The sequence below is a fragment of the Cydia splendana genome, chromosome 18, assembly GCF_910591565.1.
Source record: "Cydia splendana chromosome 18, ilCydSple1.2, whole genome shotgun sequence".
NCBI classification, from domain to species: domain Eukaryota; kingdom Metazoa; phylum Arthropoda; class Insecta; order Lepidoptera; family Tortricidae; genus Cydia; species Cydia splendana.
In genome coordinates this window covers 10,008,451-10,030,996 of record NC_085977.1, presented here as the reverse complement: position 1 = coordinate 10,030,996, position 22,546 = coordinate 10,008,451, and the positions used below count along the sequence as shown (strand labels likewise).

Here is a 22,546-nt window from a genome sequence, read left to right as displayed (position 1 = left end):
CCATTTTGGAATCCGAAATGGCGGCCATGCACTGTGTCATAAAAGTCGTCATGGATGTCGTTTTATACGTTTTAGGGGGCCTCAATTTTGAAAATGATGACCATTTTGGAATCCAAAATGGCGGTCATGCACTATGCCATAAAAGTCGTCATGGGTGTCGTTTTATAGGTTTTAGGGGGCGCAGATTTCGAAAATGATAACCATTTTGGATTCCAAGATGGCGGCCATGCACTATGTCATAAAAGTCGTCATGGATGTCGTTTTATAGGTTTTAGGGGGCCCCGATTTATGAGATGATTCCTCGACGCAATTGGGTGATTCTTAAATTGTGTCCAGATTTTTTTTGTCATAAAAGTTTATATTTTTCACATATTACTCTCACAAGTTCCGTGACATTTCGACCTTGTAATTTTTTAAGTAAATGTTTTTGTTTATCTATGAGGATCTCACTAGAATAGTATAATCAAGGTATGTTTATATTTGATGAATGAAATAGTAACGCAAAAAAAAAAAAATATTTGTGTCTTATATTCCTGCCGAAGACTTTTATTTTACCTTTTCCTTCTACACAAGTTTGGCCAAGTAATAAGAATTTAGGGCTCTCAATTTTATTTCGACTTCTACAACAGTAAAGCTACGAGGCCATGTTTGGTATCGTTTTCGTATAAATTCGCAGTACCAAATTTAGTTAAGGTATCACATTGACACCATTCCGAAGTAAAAACATATAAACTTATTAAAATACTTTCTTTTAAACTCCTCTTCACGCTTAAACTGCTGAACAGTTTTAATTTAAATTTGGTACACATATATTTTGAGTCCCGAGACAGGATATAATAAGTTATCTCAAAAATCATCCTTTAAAGGTGTGAAATGAGGTGTAGGGGGGAATTCAGAATTGACTTCTTGAAGTTAATACTGTTTAAGTTTAGGTTTGAAGTCATGTTTTTTCATCATTTTTAACTAAATCAAAGATGTAGACCATCCCAAATTTCATATAAATCGGTTCAGCGGTTATTGATTTCCCGTACAAATTTCCACGCCACTTTTCACACCTTCAAAAGATGATTTTGGTTATAAGATCTATCCTATGTCCTGTTCCGGGACGCAAACTATTTCTATACCAAATTTCAACGAAATCGGTTCAGCGGTTAAGCGTCAAGAAGAGTTTCAAAAAAACCGGCCAAGTGCGAGTCGGACTCGCGTATTAAGGGTTCCGTACATTAAGTCCGACTCGCGCTTGACTGCACATTTCTAATAGGTTTTCCTGTCATCTATAGGTAAAGAACTATTTTGTGTATTCAGACGGACATACATACAGACGCACGAGTGATCCTATAAGGGTTCCGTTTTTTCCTTTTGAGGTACGGAACCCTAAAAAGATTTATTTTTATTTTGTGGAATGGTGTCAATGTGATATCTTAAATGGATTCAGCACCCCAGATTTATACGAAAACGATACCAAACACGGCCTAGCACCTTCACTGATATAGATATATCAAGATAAAATTGAGAGCCCTAAATAAACTTTCAAGAGCGGATATCTCAAAAACTATTCAACATATCGAAAAAATTGACTGAATAAACTTGTAACAAATTAAATTAACTTTCATTTTGTATAAGTGGCCATGTCGCTGAGATGCATAGTTTCCGAGATATAATCGAAAAACGGGAAAATGGGACCTTCAAAGCCCCCTCTCTCCCCCCCGCTCAAGGGCTACGGCCGGGGACTTTTGATATGTTCACCTCCTAACTTGTCAAACCGAGTTACGGAGTCAAAAATTGTGTTCCGAGCATTTCCCTCTACAACTTTTGGAGCATTCGTTGCCTGACCTAAGTAGCTTATTGAATTTCTTTAAAAACTTTTCTGTAAAAGGTTGACGGGTGTTGGGTGTTTATATGGTTTCGGTCGATTATTATCATTTGCATTGCCCATGATGACTTACTAGAATTACGAGCACACGAGACACTAATAGTAGTTTGACAAACCTTGGTTTTCAAGAGGTATTTTATATTGACATTTGCTGTCACAAATTTGCTGTCAGATTTAGTCGCAAACCGCACGCAAAGTGCACACAAATGTGTCGACACCTTGTTACGGAAAAGTGTAGACACGGCGACGACACTTTGTTTCGAAACAATTCTAGACACATTGTGTGGACTCTGTTACGACACATCTGACATTTAGTTACCACTTTGTGATTCTGCGACTGGAATGGTTATATGGGTGACTTTATGAAGTAAGCACAACACATCCTTCGAGTAATGAAATTTAGCCCCTATATTACAAAAACAAGATTCAAATTGCATTGCACGGAATACTTACGCGGAATATATTGACGGCAGCCGTAACACTGTCTGGGTCGTGCAGTTGTATGTGTGAGGTGGGAATGTTGTTTCCCTTGTGATACGTTATCATTTCCTCTTTGGTTAGCAGTTCCATGGATTTGCTCTTGCGTGTAAGCGTTGCTATTATTGTACCTGAATTGAAACGCATATTAGCCTCAAAACTAAAGTCGCGGTATAGTCTGTCGATTTGTAGTAGGCCCCAAACTGCTAATCCTTAACAATAGTGTTAAGTAAAACCGCACGTGCTACTTACCTGCAAAAAAGGTCTTAATTATTCTAATTGGCACCTGAGCGCGGGCTAGTCCAACACTCAAAAAACCAGTGTAGGTGCGGTCTCCGATAACGCGCCTTTGTTAGGCATCTGGATGACACATTTTAGACTGGTTCGACTCGCCAGCACTCAGTAACCGTAGATAATTACACGACCCTTGTTTTACAGGTAGAGGCACGTGCGGTTTTACTTAACAATAGACAAAGGATTAGCGGCTCGGGGCCAGTTACAAATCGAGAGACTATAGGTACCCTAGGATTCTTTGATTTCACTGCTAAATAAAATACACCTCCTTGTCATTTCTGTGCATGCATAAGCTTATAAACTTCCTTGTCAGCGCAGCTGTGTTGTTTGAGTGGTTCTTAAAAATGGAAATCTAGAAAAATATTATGGGATGAGTCTGTTTAGACTGTTTATTCAGTTTATTGTTTCAATAGCCGTAAGGCACCGTGCACCAATTATAGTATCCACCAATGGTGTGAGAACCTACGTACACGTCCACATGACAATATTCTTACCTTCAGGCGACCTGGGGTGGTCATTGAAGTACAGCTTAGCGAACTCGCTGAGGTCGTTGGTGGCGTCCGCGGGCGGGGTGGTGGGGGGAACCGCGGAGGCGGGCGGGCTGGCGGCTGCCTCCATCTGGTGGAGACGACGCTCAACGCGCTCTTTTCGACGCGCGTTGCGTTCTGTACTCTGTAGACATGGAAATAAAGTACCTATAAAAATTGTAACTTGACTACGGTTTTTTTGACAAATTCTTCACATTTCGGAAATTCTGTAAAAATGTAATCTTAACTATTATTCATCAAAATCGACTCAATAATCCGGAAGCTTTGGATAATACAAACATACAACGTTTTATTTCTAAAGGCAGTTTTCATCTATCTTCAATCGTTTAGGATTTCCTACTGTCACAGAATAAATAATAGTTGTCGTAAATAGCTATTAGGGTTCATGTATGTGTTAAATTAGTCTCTACGTTTAGGTTACTATTTTTACTTTTGTATATCATGTTTTACTTTGTGCTCGTATATTATGTCAAATGAATTGCGTGGAATGTTTTATATCTAGTTATAAGTCTAGGATTCATGCTCCTTTCATACGTGCTTAATATTGTACCTATTTATAAGTCTAGGATTCGTGCTCCTTTCATACGTGCTTATAATTAACGAGATTGGCAAAAATATACATTACTGACTCTGCATGATACACCCACTAGTTGAAGAAGGTACCAAACGGCCTTGTGTTTTACTATATAAGGCAGAGCCGTTTCGTGGCTTATTCAGAGATATCAGAGACATCAAGAGAGCTTCACTCATACCAGCCTGAACACTCTCCAAGTGAATAAATCAAATATATGTGTTTTCATTTCACACAACACATATACCGGTAAATGGAGGTATAGCGGACTTCGAGACAGCACAGCGGCCAGCGCGTTCCAGCGGCGGATTTCTACGCTTCTCCCAACGAACCCCCACATCACGAAAAGCTACAGTCTACACTCCACAGTTTGGTCCTTTGAAGCCGGATGAAGATAGAAAAACGTACGCGCTGAGTTTCAAGCGACATAGCTTAACTCAGACATCAAGATAGAAAAACGTACGCGCTGAGTTTCAAGCGACATTGCTTAACTCAGACAGCAAGAAAGAAACAAGTACGCGCTGAGTTTTAAGCGAACGTTGCTTGACTCAGACGGCAAGAAAGAATAAAGGACGCGCTGAGCCTAGAAGTTCGCTTCGGTTTAGACCCAAACCCTATACCTTTCCGTAACCCATTTACCGGCTTGCCGGACGGACCGTGCAGCGTCGTAGGACCACCTCCGCTCACGTGTCCTGGCAACTTTCGTTGCAAGTGTCACATGGTTGATGCCCACACACTGCTTTCGAACGTTCTAGGCATAGCACTTTGCCATTGCGGGAGATTCAGTGCCACGAGGGATCCACGCTTAGGGCACTGACGTTGCGCACGGCAACGGTCAGTCATAGGCATAGGCAGGTCAAGTTAGGGACCCCCCGCGTGTGTTAAGTGAAGTGGTTCCAGCCAGAAAGATGTCCGAAAAGGAAGCAAGGAGCCTACGACCACGCACCAAGGGCCCACCTGCGCCCGCACCGAACATGGATACCCCTACTCCCTCGTCTGGTAAGACTACGTCCAACGAGACTAATACGAGGAGCAAGGGCACCAGTGGCAGCCCGAATGCTACCGGTGGAACCGAGTCGGTACACTCGGAGACGTTAGATGCCACCGTAGTAGTTCGTAGTAGGTCGAATACGCTAGTGAATAAAGACACCGATGCGCCGCCGCCGCCGTCGCGGGCGCCGTCTAATCGCGAATTAAAGAATCGCAAATCGGTTAGGGAACGCGACAATAAATTGTCCGTGCTAATGGCCGAGCTCGAGGTTCATAAAGCCCGTCTAGCCGTTGCTAAGACCGAGTCCGACACTGCCAATTTACGGCTGCAGGTTGCGCAATTGAAGGCGCAGTCTCGCGGCGGCAGTGACGCGACCGTCGAAGCTTCTAAGACAGGGTCCGACACTGCAAATTTACGGCCGCAGGTTGCGCAACTGAAGGCGCAGTCTGTCGGCAGCAGTGACGCGACCGTCGAAGAACGTACTAGAAGTTGGGTAGAACGACAAGCTAGGTTACAGCACGAGGTCGCGAAAGAAAACGTTAAATTCCCGCCGCCGAAAAAGACCGCGCAGCCGCCGCCGCGTGCAGCCGCCGACCGGGCTAGCAGACCGCCCCCGCGCGTTTTAGAGGTACCGCACGGTACCTACGCGCCAATGTACCATAAACCGCCGGAATTACCTGCATTCGGCGGAGATATCACCGAGTGGATATCATTTAGGGCAGAGTTCGAAGATACGTCGCCCATGTTTAGTGCCGTCAATAACGTCAGTCGGATTAGGCGCGCACTTAAGGGCGAAGCTCGGACGGCCGTAAAATCAATAATGTACACAGTTCAGGATCCGTACGAGATAATGGAAGCGCTGGAACGGCAGTTCGGCGACCCTGAGGAGATTGTTCTTACGGAAATTCATAATGTTAAACGCATGCCGCGTTTATCCGAAGACAATTCGAATATAGCCTCATTCGCCGCGCATGTAGCGAATGCCGTCGCCACCATTAGATCCTTGCGTCAAGAGAAATACTTGCACGCGCCTGAGCTCGTGAATAAAATCGTGGATAAATTAAATCTGATAGTGCGCTATGAATGGGCCAAATACAGGCAGTCTAACGTAGAATCACCCGGGTTAGTAGCAATTTCCGAGTTTCTTAACGAAATTAGCACTGCGGCCAAGCGCGTAAACCGACATAAGCCGTCTAACCGATCACGGAATGCAGTGAATGCGGTTTCCTTTGTGCACGAACCGAGAAGATCGAGCCAAGCTCTCTCTGGGTCTCGTCCCCCCGCGTTCTACCGTGATACGTCTAATAGATCGCGAAACGCGGTAAACGCTGTGCGCGAACCCAGTCGATTGAGCAACGCTCTCGCTGGGTCCGGCGCCCCCGCGTACTCTCGCGACGTTAGTTCGGATTCGGAGTCAGATTACCACGAAACGTACACGCGTGATACGTCTAACAGATCGCGAAACGCGGTAAACGCTGTGCGCGAACCCAGTCGATTGAGCAACGCTCTCGCTGGGTCCGGCGCCCCCGCGTACTCTCGCGACGTTAGTTCTGATTCGGAGTCAGATTGCCACGAAACGTACACGCGTGATACGTCTAACGGATCACGAAATGCAGTGAGCGCGGTTTCCTCTGCGCGCGAACCCAGAAGATCGAGCCAAGCTCTCTCTAGGTCTCGCGACCCCGCGTTCTACCGTGATACGTATGATAGATCGCGAAATGAACGAAACGCGGTTTCCTCTGTGCGCGAGCCCAGTCGATCGAGCCACGCTCTCGCTAGGTCCCGCGCCCCCGCGTCCCTTCGCGACTATAGTTCGGATTCGGAGTCAGATTCCTGCGAATCATACACACGTGATACGGGAAATAGATCGCGTACTAGTAAATCAACTATAGCTCAAGTAAAGCGCCGCGATGGTAATTTAAAAAAGCCAGCGTCAACCGGAGCTAAGCCCCAGCGGGAGATATCGTCTGTCTCTGTCTCGCGCGATGCGTGCGCCATATGTAAGAACGGCAAAGAACACAAAGTTAGCGAGTGTTCGAAATTTCTAGCCGCGACTATATCTGAGCGATGGGACTTGGTGAAGGGTACTAGATTGTGCTATAGATGTTTAGGCGCGAGTCACCGTGCGCGTTTTAAATGTAAATATGTCGCGTGTGGCATGAGTCAGTGCGAAGCCGGACATAATAAACTATTACACGGATTAAGCGCGGCCGCATCCGCGAACGGTAATAGTGTCCCGGCGGCACCTGCAGTACTCAATGTTAGGCTGCCGCAGACGTGTCTCAAAGTCATTCCTGAAGAGGTGTCGGAACCGTTAGGTACCGTCCAAACCCTCGCGCTATTTGACGAAGGCGCGGCAATGGCTTTGACGATACACGAAACTGCGGACAGCATCGCACCTGCGGTACAATTTGTTGGGCACGTAAAGCCTAATACCGCGGAAGACGAGGCCTTACAACTTGCGAAACGACATTCTGAGACAGACTCATTAGGCGTTTCGCAGAAGGTACCTCGGGCCGACCCCGGCCAACGTGCGCTAGATTTGTTAGAAGCCACCTGCGAGAAGATACCGGGGGAGCAAAGGTATCGCTCGGGCTTACTTTGGCGGTCAGATGACGAGAAACTCCCCGATAACCGAGCGCAAGCATTGAAACGGCTGTACAGTCTAGAACGAAAGCTAGACCGCGATGCGAAACTTAAAGCCGAATATGCAAAGCATATGAACAACTTGCTCAACAAAGGTTACGCGGAGAAAATGGACTCGCCGCCGCCCCCCGAGGCACCCCGGACGTGGCCTCTGGCGCACTTCCCAACTTTTCAGCCGCAAAGCGGGAAAACGCGATTAGTTTGGGACACGGCAGCCACAGCTTACAGACGTTCGTTTAACAGCGCGCTGTTGGCTGGCCCCGACCTGTTAGAGTCTTTACAGATCGAAATAATTGAGCAAGATCGCGATACGTTACGTTTCGTTTGGTGGACAGGGATCGATTGGGACTCGCCTATACCCGTCTCACTCGCACCCGCGTGGCGATCGTTCATTATTAATAACGTACGATTAGTTCGCGCCACCGCTAGTATTCTGGTTGCCGCCGAGGTTTTCAAAGCCGCATTGTTCGCTAAGAAAACAGACATAGAGATAAATAAGGGGCATTTAGATTTAGCAGAGATATTGCTAATCCGAAGGAGTCAACATGCTGCATTTCCGGAAGAAATCAAGCTTCTGGAAACTGGGCGGCCACTCCTGAAGAAATCTCCGCTATACAAAATCGCTGTACAACTTGACAAAAACGGAATCATCGTACTAAATGCTAGAATCGATAAAAACACGCACATGCCTGTTTTACATGCAAAAGAAGATTTCGTCAAGTTATTAGTACAGCATTTTCATGCACTCTACAGTCACGGCAACCACGCGATCGTCATCAACGAGTTGAAAGAAAGAGCACCCCACGAAGAAGTTCTACATACTTTACTGCTAGAATCAGAGCACATAGTCAATTCCAGACCGCTGACACCAGTGAATCCAGATTTAGACATCGAAGCCCTGACGCCGAATCACTTTCTTATCGGTCGATCAAGTGCCATGTCGCCACTGGGTGTCTTCACAGACGCAATTATGTCGCTCTCTTCGTGGAAAACAGCGCAAACGCTAGCCGACCAATTTTGGAGGCGCTGGCAGCGGGAATACCGACCCAGCCTCCTCCCCAGGCCCGGTGCTCACCAAAACGTGAGAAAACTGCATGAAGGTGACGTAGTCATCATTGCGGATAGCTCCATGCCACGAGGAACGTGGCCCAGAGGCGTAATCGCCCAGCTATTTCCTGGCCCAGATGGTCATGTGAGAGTGGCCATTGTTCGCACACGCGCAGGTGACGTCCGCCGCCCAGTTTCTAGACTTATCCCCATTTACTCCGCGCATGAAGACGGTGTTGACACACGTGGGGGAGACTGTCGTAAATAGCTATTAGGGTTCATGTATGTGTTAAATTAGTCTCTACGTTTAGGTTACTATTTTTACTTTTGTATATCATGTTTTACTTTGTGCTCGTATATTATGTCAAATGAATTGCGTGGAATGTTTTATATCTAGTTATAAGTCTAGGATTCATGCTCCTTTCATACGTGCTTAATATTGTACCTATTTATAAGTCTAGGATTCGTGCTCCTTTCATACGTGCTTATAATTAACGAGATTGGCAAAAATATACATTACTGACTCTGCATGATACACCCACTAGTTGAAGAAGGTACCAAACGGCCTTGTGTTTTACTATATAAGGCAGAGCCGTTTCGTGGCTTATTCAGAGATATCAGAGACATCAAGAGAGCTTCACTCATACCAGCCTGAACACTCTCCAAGTGAATAAATCAAATATATGTGTTTTCATTTCACACAACACATATACCGGTAAATGGAGGTATAGCGGACTTCGAGACAGCACAGCGGCCAGCGCGTTCCAGCGGCGGATTTCTACGCTTCTCCCAACGAACCCCCACATCACGAAAAAGCTACAGTCTACACTCCACAATAGTACTAGGTACAGAAGACTCACTCTCTAACAAAACGCGTCTGTTACGATCAGGACAGATATGGCCGCTAGGTGGCGACAGCACCACGCGCCGCTTATGGCTAGCCACCAAAATTGATGTGGAACGGATGTACTTTTAGCTACCTGTTGCAAAGCAACGAAATCGCGGAGTGACCCACGCCTGCTACTGTCCCATTAAAAAAAAAACACTCTGTATAGTCGCTAAAATCCTGCTTTCGTCTTTACCGTAGTTAGCTACAATTTAACACGGATTGACAAACTCAATAATGAAATGAATTTCAAAATTCCATAAACAGAATTTGATGTTAGACGAGACAAGCCGGAACTATAAGCTAAGTTTGGCCTTCGCCACTCACAAAATTTTGAATTATTCAATAAGACCGCACAAACTTACATTAGTTTCCCCATTCATCATGTTCGGCGGGCTAATGCAGGTGTCCATCGGCACGGGCGGCGGCGTGGCCGACTTGCGTGACGTCATACTGCTCGTCATCGAGGGTGGGAGCTTCTGTGACGTCACGCTGCTTGTCATGATGTTGGGCGGCTTGGGCTGGGGCGTCTTTTGAACGGGTAGCGGCGGTAGTGGGGCCGCAGGTTCAGGTTCAGGCTCTCGCGTTGAGAAACTACGGAAAAGTATTAGTGTCTTTGTACAGAGCGTGATTTCAGTAAAGCTCTGGTTTCCTAAGATAGCGGTGCCGTCATATAGCGGCCGTCTCCATAGTCCATACAAAATACTACGACATTCATATTTAACCGTATTATTTTGTAGGGAGACGGCCGCTATATGACGGCACCGCTATCCTAGGAAAACCGAGCTTTAAACACTAAAACATGACTCAAGTGATAAGTGTGGTTGAGTTAGGAGCCAACTGGTTTCGTACCTTTCCGTTAGTAAAACGTTTTGTTCCCTAGATAAAGCAGTTGAGGCGTTCAGCCATACCTTACTTCCCCTACTGCGAAAACTTAAATCGCTGACTCACAACGCAGAAGAGAAAGCAAACTATTTACCACATTTTTTTATTTGCCAGTCTTATGGAGGTTTCTTCGTGCCTCGGCGCTGGCAGCGCGACACCTGCAGCACCACCTGGCACGACATCTACGTCTTATTTCTTTTTACCCACAAAAAGGTACTTACGCAAATGCTACTTAGTGTTGAAGTCATAAAAGCCAACCCCGTAGGTACTGACGACATGCACGCCTGAATTAACTCCCGTGCTTTATGAAGTCAAAGGCTCTCGCTTTACATGCAACCTGTCTAAAAAAAAAGTAGGTACTCGTGCCGACCCTAACTTCTTTACTTCCATGCTCTGTGAGACAATGTAACTTGTCGTATTCAAAGGCTCTTGTCATACTTAGAGTAGAAGACATTGGAATCCTTCTAGCCGTAAGTCAAGCACCTCTGAAGAGAGATGCCGGTGTTCTCTGCGATGGTTTTTCTTCGTATCAATAGGCTGCTCAAACCTATCTTTGATTATTAGCTGGCAGCACCATTATACAGCTATAATAATGAATAAATGCTTAGTTACTTACCCATTCTCTGGTGGTAGCATAGGTGGCGGCGGCGCAGGCTCGGGCTCGGCGTTCGGTCGTGGTATGACCGCCTCGTATATTGGTTCTTTGCCGTTCAATACCGAGAGTTTCCCGTTCGGTATTACGCCGTTTGTGAGTTCCGGCGGAGTTGTGTCTAGAAGAAATTAACAGATTAATAGACGTTAAAAAATACTTTTCACATCACCTATTCGAAAAAGGGCTTTTTCTTCCCCGTTAGGAGGGATCAAAGTGGCACTTTTCTTCACTGCTAGGAGGGATCAAAGTTGTACTTTTCTGTTCTAGGACACGATTTTTTCTTTCTTGCATACTATATTTTTTTGGTCAAATAATACATACTCACTACGTTCGGGATTCTATTGTAGAATCCATCGCTTTATTCAGGATTCAATGTACGCCCTTGACGGAAATTTATCATTTTGATCCCTTGTAACACAAACTACTATTCAAATTTAGTGCACCGTTAATGTTAAAAAGTGTGACAAGGCATCATTATTTAATGATTTGTTCTTGATCTGATGTCTGATAAATTATCAGTGATAATTGCTATTTACTGATAGGATGGACTGTGTTAGAGATGAGATGATATAAAAAGAAAGCAGGTGAATGATGAGATAACGAACGACAGAAAGGTATGGAGGAAAAAGACATGCTGCGTCGATGCCAAATGATAAAAGGGCAAGCGAATGATGATGAATCGAAATTTTGCGAGCCTTGAGGTCCACATACCTTTGCCTCCAGGTGGCGGCGGCGGCGGTGGTCCAGCCGGCTCGGGCAGCGTGCACACCGGCGGCGGTGGGAACACCGGCGACTCCGGCACCGGCTCGCAGGGCGGCGGCGGCGGCGGCAGGCTCGCCGACAACACGTCGCTCCCGCTCGATGACGTCATCACGCCGTTTATCGACGTCGACATGAGCCCGTTCATCGATGACGTCATCGCGTTAGATGTGCCGTTCATAGACGCAGTCATGACGTTGGGGCCGTTCATGGGCGTGCTGGATACGGGAGTGGATGGCTGGAGGATGGATGTGAGGGGAAGGGAGGAGGGCGGTGGGGGTGGTATGGAGTCTGATGGCGCGCCGTCCGGTTTGCGTTGGGCTTCGGTCGTGGATTTGCTTAGCTCGTTCATCTCGGCAGCCAGGACATGTTCCAGCTAGAGGGATAAATGTAGGGTCAATTAATCAGGAGTGATTCCAATTTTAGCGTCATCGGATGGTTGTTATGAAATTTTTCTTAGCCTTTTTTTTAACTAAATTATTAACACTACAATTCCCTACAGTAAACATCACAGTGACTGTTTTAACTTTCCAAAGACAGTATGCCTAACGACAAACAAGTGTTGCTAATGGCAGCGATGAAGGTTAGCCGGATAAATATAACCAATCCTCTTTTGTCAGAGCTGTGAAGTTATGTCGAAGGTTTCGGATGGTAGTACCGGACCGGTCGTCCAAGTAGGCGTAGTGCACACGTACCTCCTGGTGCAGGTCCTCGGCCAGCCGCTCCATGGAGTCGCCGATCTCGGCGATGCTGGGCTGGTGCGCAGACTGGCCGTCGGGCGCGCCGCGCTGCGCCGGCACGTCGGCCAGGAAGTCGAACAGGTTGTCCAGGTTGACGGAGTCGACGCGCCCGCTCGGGTTGGCGAGGCCGCGGAGCTGGTCGGCCATGTTTTCGAGCTCGACTCGCTCCTGGTTCGCTTTCTCCGCGAGGCTGAATAATAACGGGACCGTTAGGTACAAAATCCGTGTTAAGAAGTGCAAAGATTTAGATAATTTAACGAGATTAAATGCCTTCAACACTCCAATAACAGCTCAGATGCCACAGGCAAAAACATAACAATCGTTTTGGTGCGTCAAAATCTAGCGAATGTGCATGAGCATGTTTGAGAAAGGCTCGCGAACTGCTCGCGTATATTACTGTCGCTCTTTTCTAGTTTAACAAATGTAAAGGCTAATTTACTATTGTCTACAACTAACCTGTTTCTCTCCTCCCTCAGTTTTATCTCTTGGTTCACCCGCTTCATCTCCCTCAGCGCAGCCGCGACTTCCCTCGCGAAAGCGCCTCTCAAATGCCGCTGCAGTGTTAAAGTGGCGCGGCGTAGTCGGAGGAACGCGGCTCGCTCCTTCCAACCGCGCCACGCCGCTCACTGCTGTCTATGGCTATTCTACGCTTCACTAACCTGTTTCTCTCCTCCCTCAGTTTGATCTCCTGGTTGATTCGCTTCATCTCCCTCAGCGCTGCCGCGACTTCCCTCGCGAAGGCGCCTCTCAGATGCCGCTGCAGTGTCAAAGTGGCGCGGCGTAGTCGGAGGAACGCGGCTCACTCCTCCCAACAGCGCCACGCCGCTTACTGTTGTCTACGGCTATTCTACGCTTCACTAACTTGTTCCTCTCCTCCCTCAGTTTGATCTGCTGGTTCACCCGTTTTATCTCTCTCAGCGCAGCCGCGGCTTCCCTCGCGAAGGCGCCTCTCAGATGCCGCTGCAGTGTTAAAGTGGCGCGGCGTAGTCGGAGGAACGCGGCTCGCTCCTTCCTACCGCGCCACGCCGCTCACTGCTGTCTATGGCTATTCTACGCTTCACTAACCTGTTTCTCTCCTCCCTCAGTTTGATCTCCTGGTTGATTCGCTTCATCTCCCTCAGCGCTGCCGCGACTTCCCTCGCGAAGGCGCCTCTCAGATGCCGCTGCAGTGTCAAAGTGGCGCGGCGTAGTCGGGGGAACGCGGCTCACTCCTCCCAACAGCGCCACGCCGCTTACTGTTGTCTACGGCTATTCTACGCTTCACTAACTTGTTTCTCTCCTCCCTCAGTTTGATCTGCTGGTTCACCCGTTTTATCTCTCTCAGCGCAGCCGCGGCTTCCCTCGCGAAGGCGCCTCTCAGATGCCGCTGCAGTGTTAAAGTGGCGCGGCGTAGTCGGAGGAACGCGGCTCGCTCCTTCCAACCGCGCCACGCCGCTCACTGTCGTCTACGGCTATTCTACGCTTCACTAACCTGTTCCTCTCCTCCCTCAGTTTGATCTCCTGGTTCACCCGTTTCATCTCCCTCAGCGCAGCCGCGGCTTCCCTCACGAAGGCGCCTCTCAGATGCCGCTGCAGTGTTAAAGTGGCGCGGCGTAGTCGGAGGAACGCGGCTCACTCCTTCCAACAGCGCCACGCCGCTTACTGTTGTCTACGGCTATTCTACGCTTCACTAACCTGTTCCTCTCCTCCCTCAGTTTGATCTCCTGGTTCACCCGTTTTATCTCTCTCAGCGCAGCCGCGGCTTCCCTCGCGAAAGCGCCTCTCAAATGCCGCTGCAGTGTTAAAGTGGCGCGGCGTAGTCGGAGGAACGCGGCTCGCTCCTTCCAACCGCGCCACGCCGCTCACTGATGTCTATGGCTATATATTCTACGCTTCACTAACCTGTTCCTCTCCTCCCTCAGTTTGATCTCCTGGTTCACCCGTTTTATCTCTCTCAGCGCAGCCGCGGCTTCCCTCGCGAAAGCGCCTCTCAAATGCCGCTGCAGTGTTAAAGTGGCGCGGCGTAGTCGGAGGAACGCGGCTCGCTCCTTCCAACCGCGCCACGCCGCTCACTGTTGTCTATGGCTATATATTCTACGCTTCACTAACCTGTTCCTCTCCTCCCTCAGTTTGATCTCCTGGTTCACCCGTTTTATCTCTCTCAGCGCAGCCGCGGCTTCCCTCGCGAAAGCGCCTCTCAAATGCCGCTGCAGTGTTAAAGTGGCGCGGCGTAGTCGGAGGAACGCGGCTCGCTCCTTCCAACCGCGCCACGCCGCTCACTGTTGTCTATGGATATATATTCTACGGTTCACTAACCTGTTCCTCTCCTCCCTCAGTTTGATCTCCTGGTTCACCCGTTTCATCTCCCTCAGCGCAGCCGCGACTTCCCTCGCGAAGGCGCCTCTCAGATGCCGCTGCAGTGTTAACGTGGCGCGGCGCAGTCGGAGGAACGCGGCTCGCTCCTTCCAACCGCGCCACGCCGCCTGAAGGATGATCACGGCGTTGCGCCATTGGAGGTATTGGCGGCGCTTCACGGAGCCCTTGTACCACTGCGAATTAATATGGTACGGTTAGATACTACCAAAGAGAATAGAGTGTATAGAGACGGATTTTCAAAGTAAATTATGTAGACACTGTAAATCTACTGCCATCTTTCGACAGAACATAAAACTTTTAGAACCCCATTTGACTTTGATCCTTATTCTTTCACTGATATGTGTGAACTTATTACATATTAATATTAACGCCATCTACTCGACTATAGGCCAAAGGTATGGTGCAATATTTTCGAGCGATAGCGCCATAACCTTCAACCTACTCTCGAGTAGATGGCGTTAATATTAATATTTAACAAGTTAACACATATCAGTCAAAGAATAATGATCAAAGTCAAATGGCGTTCTAAGTTTTAATCTCTCTTTGATACTACCAATCGGAATCAAAACGATAATAAAAGCCTATTGAAAATCTATTTCTTATTAGCGAGACGAAGGTCAGTGTACGAGTCCGCGGCCGGACTTGACGAGAGTAATCACATCACTCGTAAGGTAAACGTACTGGTGCTTGACGCGGTCCCAGTACATGTCATCTTGAAACTTAAGTCATTGTCACTAGAGGTGTCAACAAGGTATCAACTATTGGGCATTAGCATGTATAGCACTAGTACGTTTACTTTATTTCTAAATAAAATGAAAATTGGCACTCACCCTTTGTAACCGTAATGCTGAAGACTGAAGTAAATGTGTCCGTTTGGCTTCGAGAGGCATATGGACCGAACTCCTCATGAATATTTTCGTGTGACCGATCTGCCAGTCGCCTTGCGGCGCGGTCACAATTGACATTACAGTTCTGAAAACAAAATAATAACGATATGATATTTTTATATAATAATGCGCTATATTTTGTCGATTCAGACAGACAGATGATAATGTATCTTGAAACTGAGCTATATTCCCTAACCAAAAAGAGATACAGGCTGTACTTGAATCTTGTAGACGTTGACGGCAGAGTGTTAAGGTTGCTTGCACCAAACCGTCTAGCTGTCGTAGTTCAAACGTTCGTTAAATTTTATAGTACGGGAAGTTTCATAGTTCACTGATGAGTGCCTTCTTCCTTAAATGCACTTGCACTGAATAAATCCGCTCCTGTATACTCACGGCACGTCGGGCTGGCGGCGCGGGTGCGGCAGCAGGCAGCGGTAGCGCGCCTGGAAGGCGGCCGTGGGCAGGTGCACCGGGTACCCGTCGCGTCGGATGCGAACGATCTCGTTCATGCCTAGGTAGCGCAGCTGTTCCAGCACGAGCTGGTCGTTGTATGTGCCCGCCTCTTTGATCTCGTTCGGTTTTATGCAGCGGACGTACCTAAAACGAGCGAATCTACAGATCGTGTGGCAGTGACACTATTTTTAAAGGTGAACAATCTTGGTACAGTCAAGTGTAAAAATATGGGTGCACACATCATACTCAAAAATATGTCCCATAGCTCTTATGTCAGTGAATTAAGAACTATGGGACATATTTTTGAGTAAATTATATGCATTCTTATTTTACACTTGACTGTACAATAGGTTGAAGAATACAGTGGGGTTCTACGGGGAAATGGAAAGATTAATAAATAAACAATTTTATAACTCCATTGTTATTGGATACAAAACAGCTACTGTGAAACGAAAGTTGCATAGACAACTCGAAAACTTTGTTATACCAAAACTATTGCATTAGAAAAATTAATCTAATATAAATAAACCTGGATTAGTCTCGTTATTACCGGAAATTGTGAGTATACATCTTGTAAGTGCTTACCAAACGTCGGTGGCTTGTAACATATCAACCAGCGACTGCAGCTGTGCTCTGAACGTGTCGACAACGGTCGGCCGACCTTTGGATGTCCCTCGCTGCGTGGTGCCCATTGAGCTTGGACTTGAAAGCGATAGATCCTGTCAAACATTAAACAATAATAGGATAGTAACGGCTTAAAGATCAGTCAGAGAGTGACGCAGGTACATTTAATTTTAACATGCTATTATTATAAACATTCCGGTAAATCGTGTGTCCCAGGTTCGTAGTCGTGGTCAGCCGCTCGTTCCAGTATGAGCAGCTGACAGTTAATTAGTATTCCAAGGATTAGATAAGGTTACTGATATAATGGTACCAAGTTAAATGTGCGTTGAAGCGGACTTGCGCGATCTCCATGCCGATAACTGGCGGGAGATGGCACAGGATCGAGACAACTGGCGTGTACTCGTGTAGGAGGCCAAGACTCATTTTGGGTCGCTGCGCCATTAAGTAAGTTAAATGTGTCGTTGTCAGATTTAGTATATATTCTCCTGAACTATTTATTTACAACCACGAAGACTAAGATAGACTAGGAATTACCTGTCCAGGAGGCGCCAAATCCTGGACGTAATCGGCCAATTCTCTGACAAAGGGGTTTGCCGATCTGCTCAGGTGGTCTATAAACGCATCCTGCTGCGTGTCTCTGTTCTTATCCACGAAACCTTGCACGCTGTAGCATACCTGCACAAAGTTACACGATTATAGCACTTAAATATATGTTGATAAGGTATTTTATCCTGAGAAGGTAAATGTATAAAGCTTTCGTACTAGTAGGACTCTTTAAACATACCCCACACTAGCGTCTTTTGAGCGTCGGCGTCTAGTCCACGCTACGGAAAACGGCGTTGCGTCAAGCAGCAGCCATAGAGACGCGGACGCTCGGGAGAGACTCGGTAGACGTAGTTGTGTGTGTGTGTGTCGTGACGGTCTCTCTCACTCTGTTCTACTACTTACTGTGCCCGCATAATGCTGAACACCAAACTCTTCTTCCCATTTCCGTCTAGAACCCTTCACAAAGCTCTGGTGCTCGCCGAATTCACCCTGGATATTCGTCAGGTACGCACCATCTGAGCCCTGGAACAATTGGATTAGCAATTATACTTTTGCACGGTTGTACTGTGTATCCAACGTAAGTAAAAGGCAGGAATTATACACATTTTTAAAAGAAACGATCCATGTTTATTGTTCTTGAGTTTACAGTGCATCAAGTGGCAAAACCGCTATATTGTAGTCTATGAAGTGCTTAAATGCCTTAGATGCAGTAGAATATTTTTTGTCACATAATATTTGGTCATAAGAACAGTTATTGCTGCAGCAAGAATAAATACGACATGAATATATATTGACCAAGCCTTATCTGTCTGCATATTGTCTATAATTTAAAATCGTGAAAATCGAAGTGTCATCAACAAACCGCCTCATTTAAAAATTTAGCAGGAGTAGCTACAGAAATAAATGAGTCAATATCTTACTTTGGGCATATGACACTGTTCACTTAGCAGTTTGAGCAAGCTTCGCGGCGGTTTCTCCAGCAACTCGAGGCATGCCGCATTATCCGTGAACTGGATTTGGTTGTACACTATGCCTTCTTGACGATACTGAAATAAAAAAATCGATTAAACCACGAACAAACACAGACATAAAAAAATCTATATTATCTACAACTACAGTTGAACGGTTGCACCGAACGGTCTGGGGGTGGAATTTGATTGCATGGGAAGTTTCATAGTATCTATCGAGTTACTCTGATTAATCCATCGATTTCGGGGCTGGTGCAACTGGCCCCTACATCGATGAGTTCAGACCGAATAAAAAAAAACTCACGATTTCTTGCTCCAACGCGAACACGTAGTTATTAAAGAACATATGCAGCTTCTCATTGGCGTAGTTGATGCAGAGCTGTTCGAGCGAGTTGGAGGCGAAGTTCTCGAAGCCGAATATGTCGAGCACGCCGAGCGAGCGCGGCGCCTCGCGGCCCGGCGCCGAGCAGCTGTTCACGTGGCGCACCAACCACGCGAATGTTCGCGAGTACAGCGCTCGCGCCATGGCGTGCCGATTTTCTCGGGCCTGTGGACAACGTTTACTTTATAACCTTGTGTAGTATATGTGAAATGGAACGTTGTCTTCTCCCGTGTCATTCCTTGTGTGTGGTTAAGCTAAGGTTAAGCTCCAATAAAATAAATCTACAAAATTAAGTAGTTTTAATCCAAGATACAATACCTTGTAAGGCCCACGGTCCCACCCGTAGTAATAATCACTTCAATGTAATTTAAACAATTTTCAATTGAAACAGAGTTGCATTACCTCTGTATGGTTCGATTTCGAAACAAAATAAATTTAACCATATTTCCTTCACTATTGATGATGATTGAATGATGTCATTCAAAAGTATACCTTTTTTCTAAACATCTAAGTTTAGGATTTCACGAAGGTGTACGCGCATAGGCAGCAGATGTCATGATGCGGCGGTTTCCGCAATATACACGAATATTGAGGAATGACTTGTGAAAAGGGCACAACAGAACGATGCCAAGGTAAAGTGAACCTTATTGATGTGGCTTTATAAACGTAGTACACAATTAAATTATTTTCAGAAAATATTTTCCAGCCTGGGGCACTGGAGGCCTTGGTCACTTTTTCTTAGTACATATATGACATTTATTTCAGTTTGTAGTAGTCTACGTTTATGAAGTAGGGTAATTCGCCAGTAACTGGCCACTATTAGTAGCTAAATGGCCACCCTAAACTAAAAATTAATTCTATTCACCTATAACCAAAATTCATTTTAGTATAAGGTTTCAATAACTGGCCACTTGGCCAGCCTTCAATAACTAGCCGCCTTATACTAAAATGAATTCTGTTTATAGGTGAATATAATTCATTTTTAGTTTAGGGTGGCCAATTACTAACAGTGGCCAGTTACTGGCGAATTACCCTAAAGGGGCCCACTGATTACCAGTCCGCCGGACGGTATCGGCCTGTCAGTTAGAACAAAATTTTGACAGTTCCGAACAACTGACAGGCCGATACCATCCGGCGGACTGTTAATCAGTGGGCCCCTTAAATGTTAGATCAACTTGATTTCCTATTATCGATAAGTTAGGTTTACAGTTCGACCAAGCTAACTCTGCTTGGCATTTGCAACGACAAAGTGTGGTAGTGTCGTTATTAATGTCAAACTTCTATGAAAATATGAAGTTTATATAGTGGTGTTGCCATATAACTACCTATACTCTGTATCTTTAGGTGTTTAAATAAAAGTAAACAAAATCTACCCTCAAATGGTTCCTTAAGCTAGTTGAGGGGAGATGAAAACATTACATGATCAAATAATGTAGGTTAAATTCAGGTCGTTCAGTGACAGATCCAGGCGGATTTGTATTTGGTTGGTTAACCAATTAATGTTATAACTGCCCGAAAAAGTAGATATTATTTGTTTACTTTTATTTAAATACCTAAAGATACAGAGTACAAGTACTTACATACCTATAAGAAACCTCAACGGTTCCATACCTCGTGTAACCTGAGCGGAATGTCGGTAACGTTGCCCCGCACGTCGATCTGTCGCTCTAGTACCTTGTGGGCGGTAGGTTGCGCCAGGCCCAATAGGTTTGCGACGGCGTCCACCGCTTCTGCATCTTACGGTGCCAGGCCATATAACTGCCTACATACCTATAAGAAACCTCAACGGTTCCATACCTCGTGTAACCTGAGCGGAATGTCGGTAACGTTGCCCCGCACGTCGATCTGTCGCTCTAGTACCTTGTGGGCGGTAGGTTGCGCCAGGCCCAATAGGTTTGCGACGGCGTCCACCGCTTCTGCATCTTACGGTGCCAGGCCATATAACTGCCTACATACCTATAAGAAACCTCAACGGTTCCATACCTCGTGTAACCTGAGCGGAATGTCGGTAACGTTGCCCCGCACCACAGATTAATAAATAGTTACTACGTAACAGATACTTCATTCCCAAACAAAAGCAAAAATACCTACGCTATAATAGCCTACAGAACCTTAATAATAATACCTGCTGCTCAGGACAAGAAGAAATGTAGCATAATTACGCGCACAAAGAGTCGAGACTAACATGCCCACCGTTCGAGTCACGTGCCAACGCGTCCTCGTAAGAATGCGCTAGGGTTGTAGCTACCCTACCTATGATGATTATTGTAATAAAACGAATGTTGCGAATCAAATATGTTTTAGTTTTAATATAATGATTTATAATTTTTTCACTTCTCGGAATTCTCTGTTATTAAAATTTAATAAGTAGTTGAAAATATCCTAAATCGCGTAAATAATTTTAATAAATATTCAGGAGCAAAGCAACGGACAATCAACGGTTTTTAAAAGTTGTAATACGGTGCTACCAGGCCGATTAATTATTACGTCGTCAAAGTTATTTAAAAATACTTTTTCTAACCCTTCAATATAATTATTAAACTTTCAGGTGGGACCTTTAGCCCGCCATAAAAAGATGAATTTTTATTATAGGCTTTTTCCTTTGTTTTTTTTTGACTTTTTCACCCATCTACTGCACAATAATTACGTGGTTTCGGCATTTCGAATCATAAGCGCGGGAAACGCGCGGTGCAATGCGGTGCGAGCGCTGAGGCGGGCGTTCGGCGGCCCTCTGTCGGTTGTATCGTCGACGATACACCGAGCGGTAGGCATATAGCGCGTGGCCTTGAGCGTGTGACGGAGGCCTGCCCGCACGTCGATCTGTCGCTCTAGTACCTTGTGGGCGGTAGGTTGCGCCAGGCCCAATAGGTTTGCGACGGCGTCCACCGGTTCTGCATCTTACGGTGCCAGGCCATATAACTGCCTACATACCTATAAGAAACCTCAACGGTTCCATACCTCGTGTAACCTGAGCGGAATGTCGGTAACGTTGCCCCGCACGTCGATCTGTCGCTCTAGTACCTTGTGGGCGGTAGGTTGCGCCAGGCCCAATAGGTTTGCGACGGCGTCCACCGCTTCTGCATCTTACGGTGCCAGGCCATATAACTGCCTACATACCTATAAGAAACCTCAACGGTTCCATACCTCGTGTAACCTGAGCGGAATATCGGTAACGTTGCCCCGCACGTTGATCTGTCGCTCTAGCAGCACCTTGTGGGCGGTAGGTTGCGCCAGGCCCAATAGGTTCGCGACAGCGTCCACCGCTTCTGCGTCGTCCGGCGCCAGGGCGCTGCGTTCTCCGTCCACATCCTAAAAGTTACCAAATAATATTACACGAGTTTAAATGGTTATTATATCAATTTTCAATAAATAATAGTGATATTTAACATTCGTAGGCTTAGCACGAAATGGTAGAGTAACGTCTTTCTCGCGCGCGATTGACTGTTGCGGCGCTCTCGTGCTCAGTTTGGTTCTCTAAATCTAAAATTGCCTAAACAATTCCTTTATCAGACTAGTATAGTGCTACACGATCAAGTCTTTACCTGAAACTGTATATTCCCAAGCCACAGCACTGCTGCTAGCACTTTGAACAGCCCTTCGCACATTTGCAGCGGCACTTGTAGAACTGTCAAGGCTAGTTGCAGGGCCTCCAGCTTGCCCTGCTCGCCGCCCAGGCCTTTGCGAGCGTCTTCGTCTTCCGGGCGAAGGTATTTGAACTGAACTCCGTCGCGGAGACGGAGGGCTGTGCGTAGTTCAGCGTTATGCTAGAATAAAATAAATTAAACCATTATAGTAGTATATGCAACTGATACATAATGATGAGTAGTTGCTCTCTTTTAGGGGAAGGTCGGGTGATTCTGGCCCGCTTCAAGAGCAAAAAGCAGAGCGTCTTGAATCCTACCGCGGGGATTGAGTAGCTTCACTTTAAGTTTAAGTTTGACATTACGGACTACTGTTTGTTT

At 46.3% G+C, this 22,546-nt stretch overlaps 1 protein-coding gene across 1 annotated transcript in view; it reads right to left on the bottom strand.

Annotated features, from left to right (window-relative positions):
* LOC134799569 (myosin-I heavy chain) overlaps window positions 1-22,546 on the bottom strand; it is a 119,020-nt gene that overhangs the window by 11,622 nt on the left and 84,852 nt on the right. The window contains exons 8-23 of the mRNA XM_063772002.1: window positions 22,127-22,348; window positions 21,729-21,893; window positions 18,507-18,749; window positions 18,155-18,280; window positions 17,637-17,756; window positions 17,223-17,363; window positions 16,650-16,783; window positions 16,005-16,208; window positions 15,555-15,696; window positions 14,665-14,897; window positions 12,325-12,559; window positions 11,582-12,005; window positions 10,835-10,988; window positions 9,699-9,927; window positions 3,139-3,316; window positions 2,327-2,481 (exon numbers count right to left, since the gene is read on the bottom strand). Coding sequence (XP_063628072.1) covers window positions 2,327-2,481; window positions 3,139-3,316; window positions 9,699-9,927; window positions 10,835-10,988; window positions 11,582-12,005; window positions 12,325-12,559; window positions 14,665-14,897; window positions 15,555-15,696; window positions 16,005-16,208; window positions 16,650-16,783; window positions 17,223-17,363; window positions 17,637-17,756; window positions 18,155-18,280; window positions 18,507-18,749; window positions 21,729-21,893; window positions 22,127-22,348 — 3,105 coding nt within the window. The remainder of the gene's footprint in view (window positions 1-2,326; window positions 2,482-3,138; window positions 3,317-9,698; window positions 9,928-10,834; window positions 10,989-11,581; window positions 12,006-12,324; window positions 12,560-14,664; window positions 14,898-15,554; window positions 15,697-16,004; window positions 16,209-16,649; window positions 16,784-17,222; window positions 17,364-17,636; window positions 17,757-18,154; window positions 18,281-18,506; window positions 18,750-21,728; window positions 21,894-22,126; window positions 22,349-22,546) is intronic.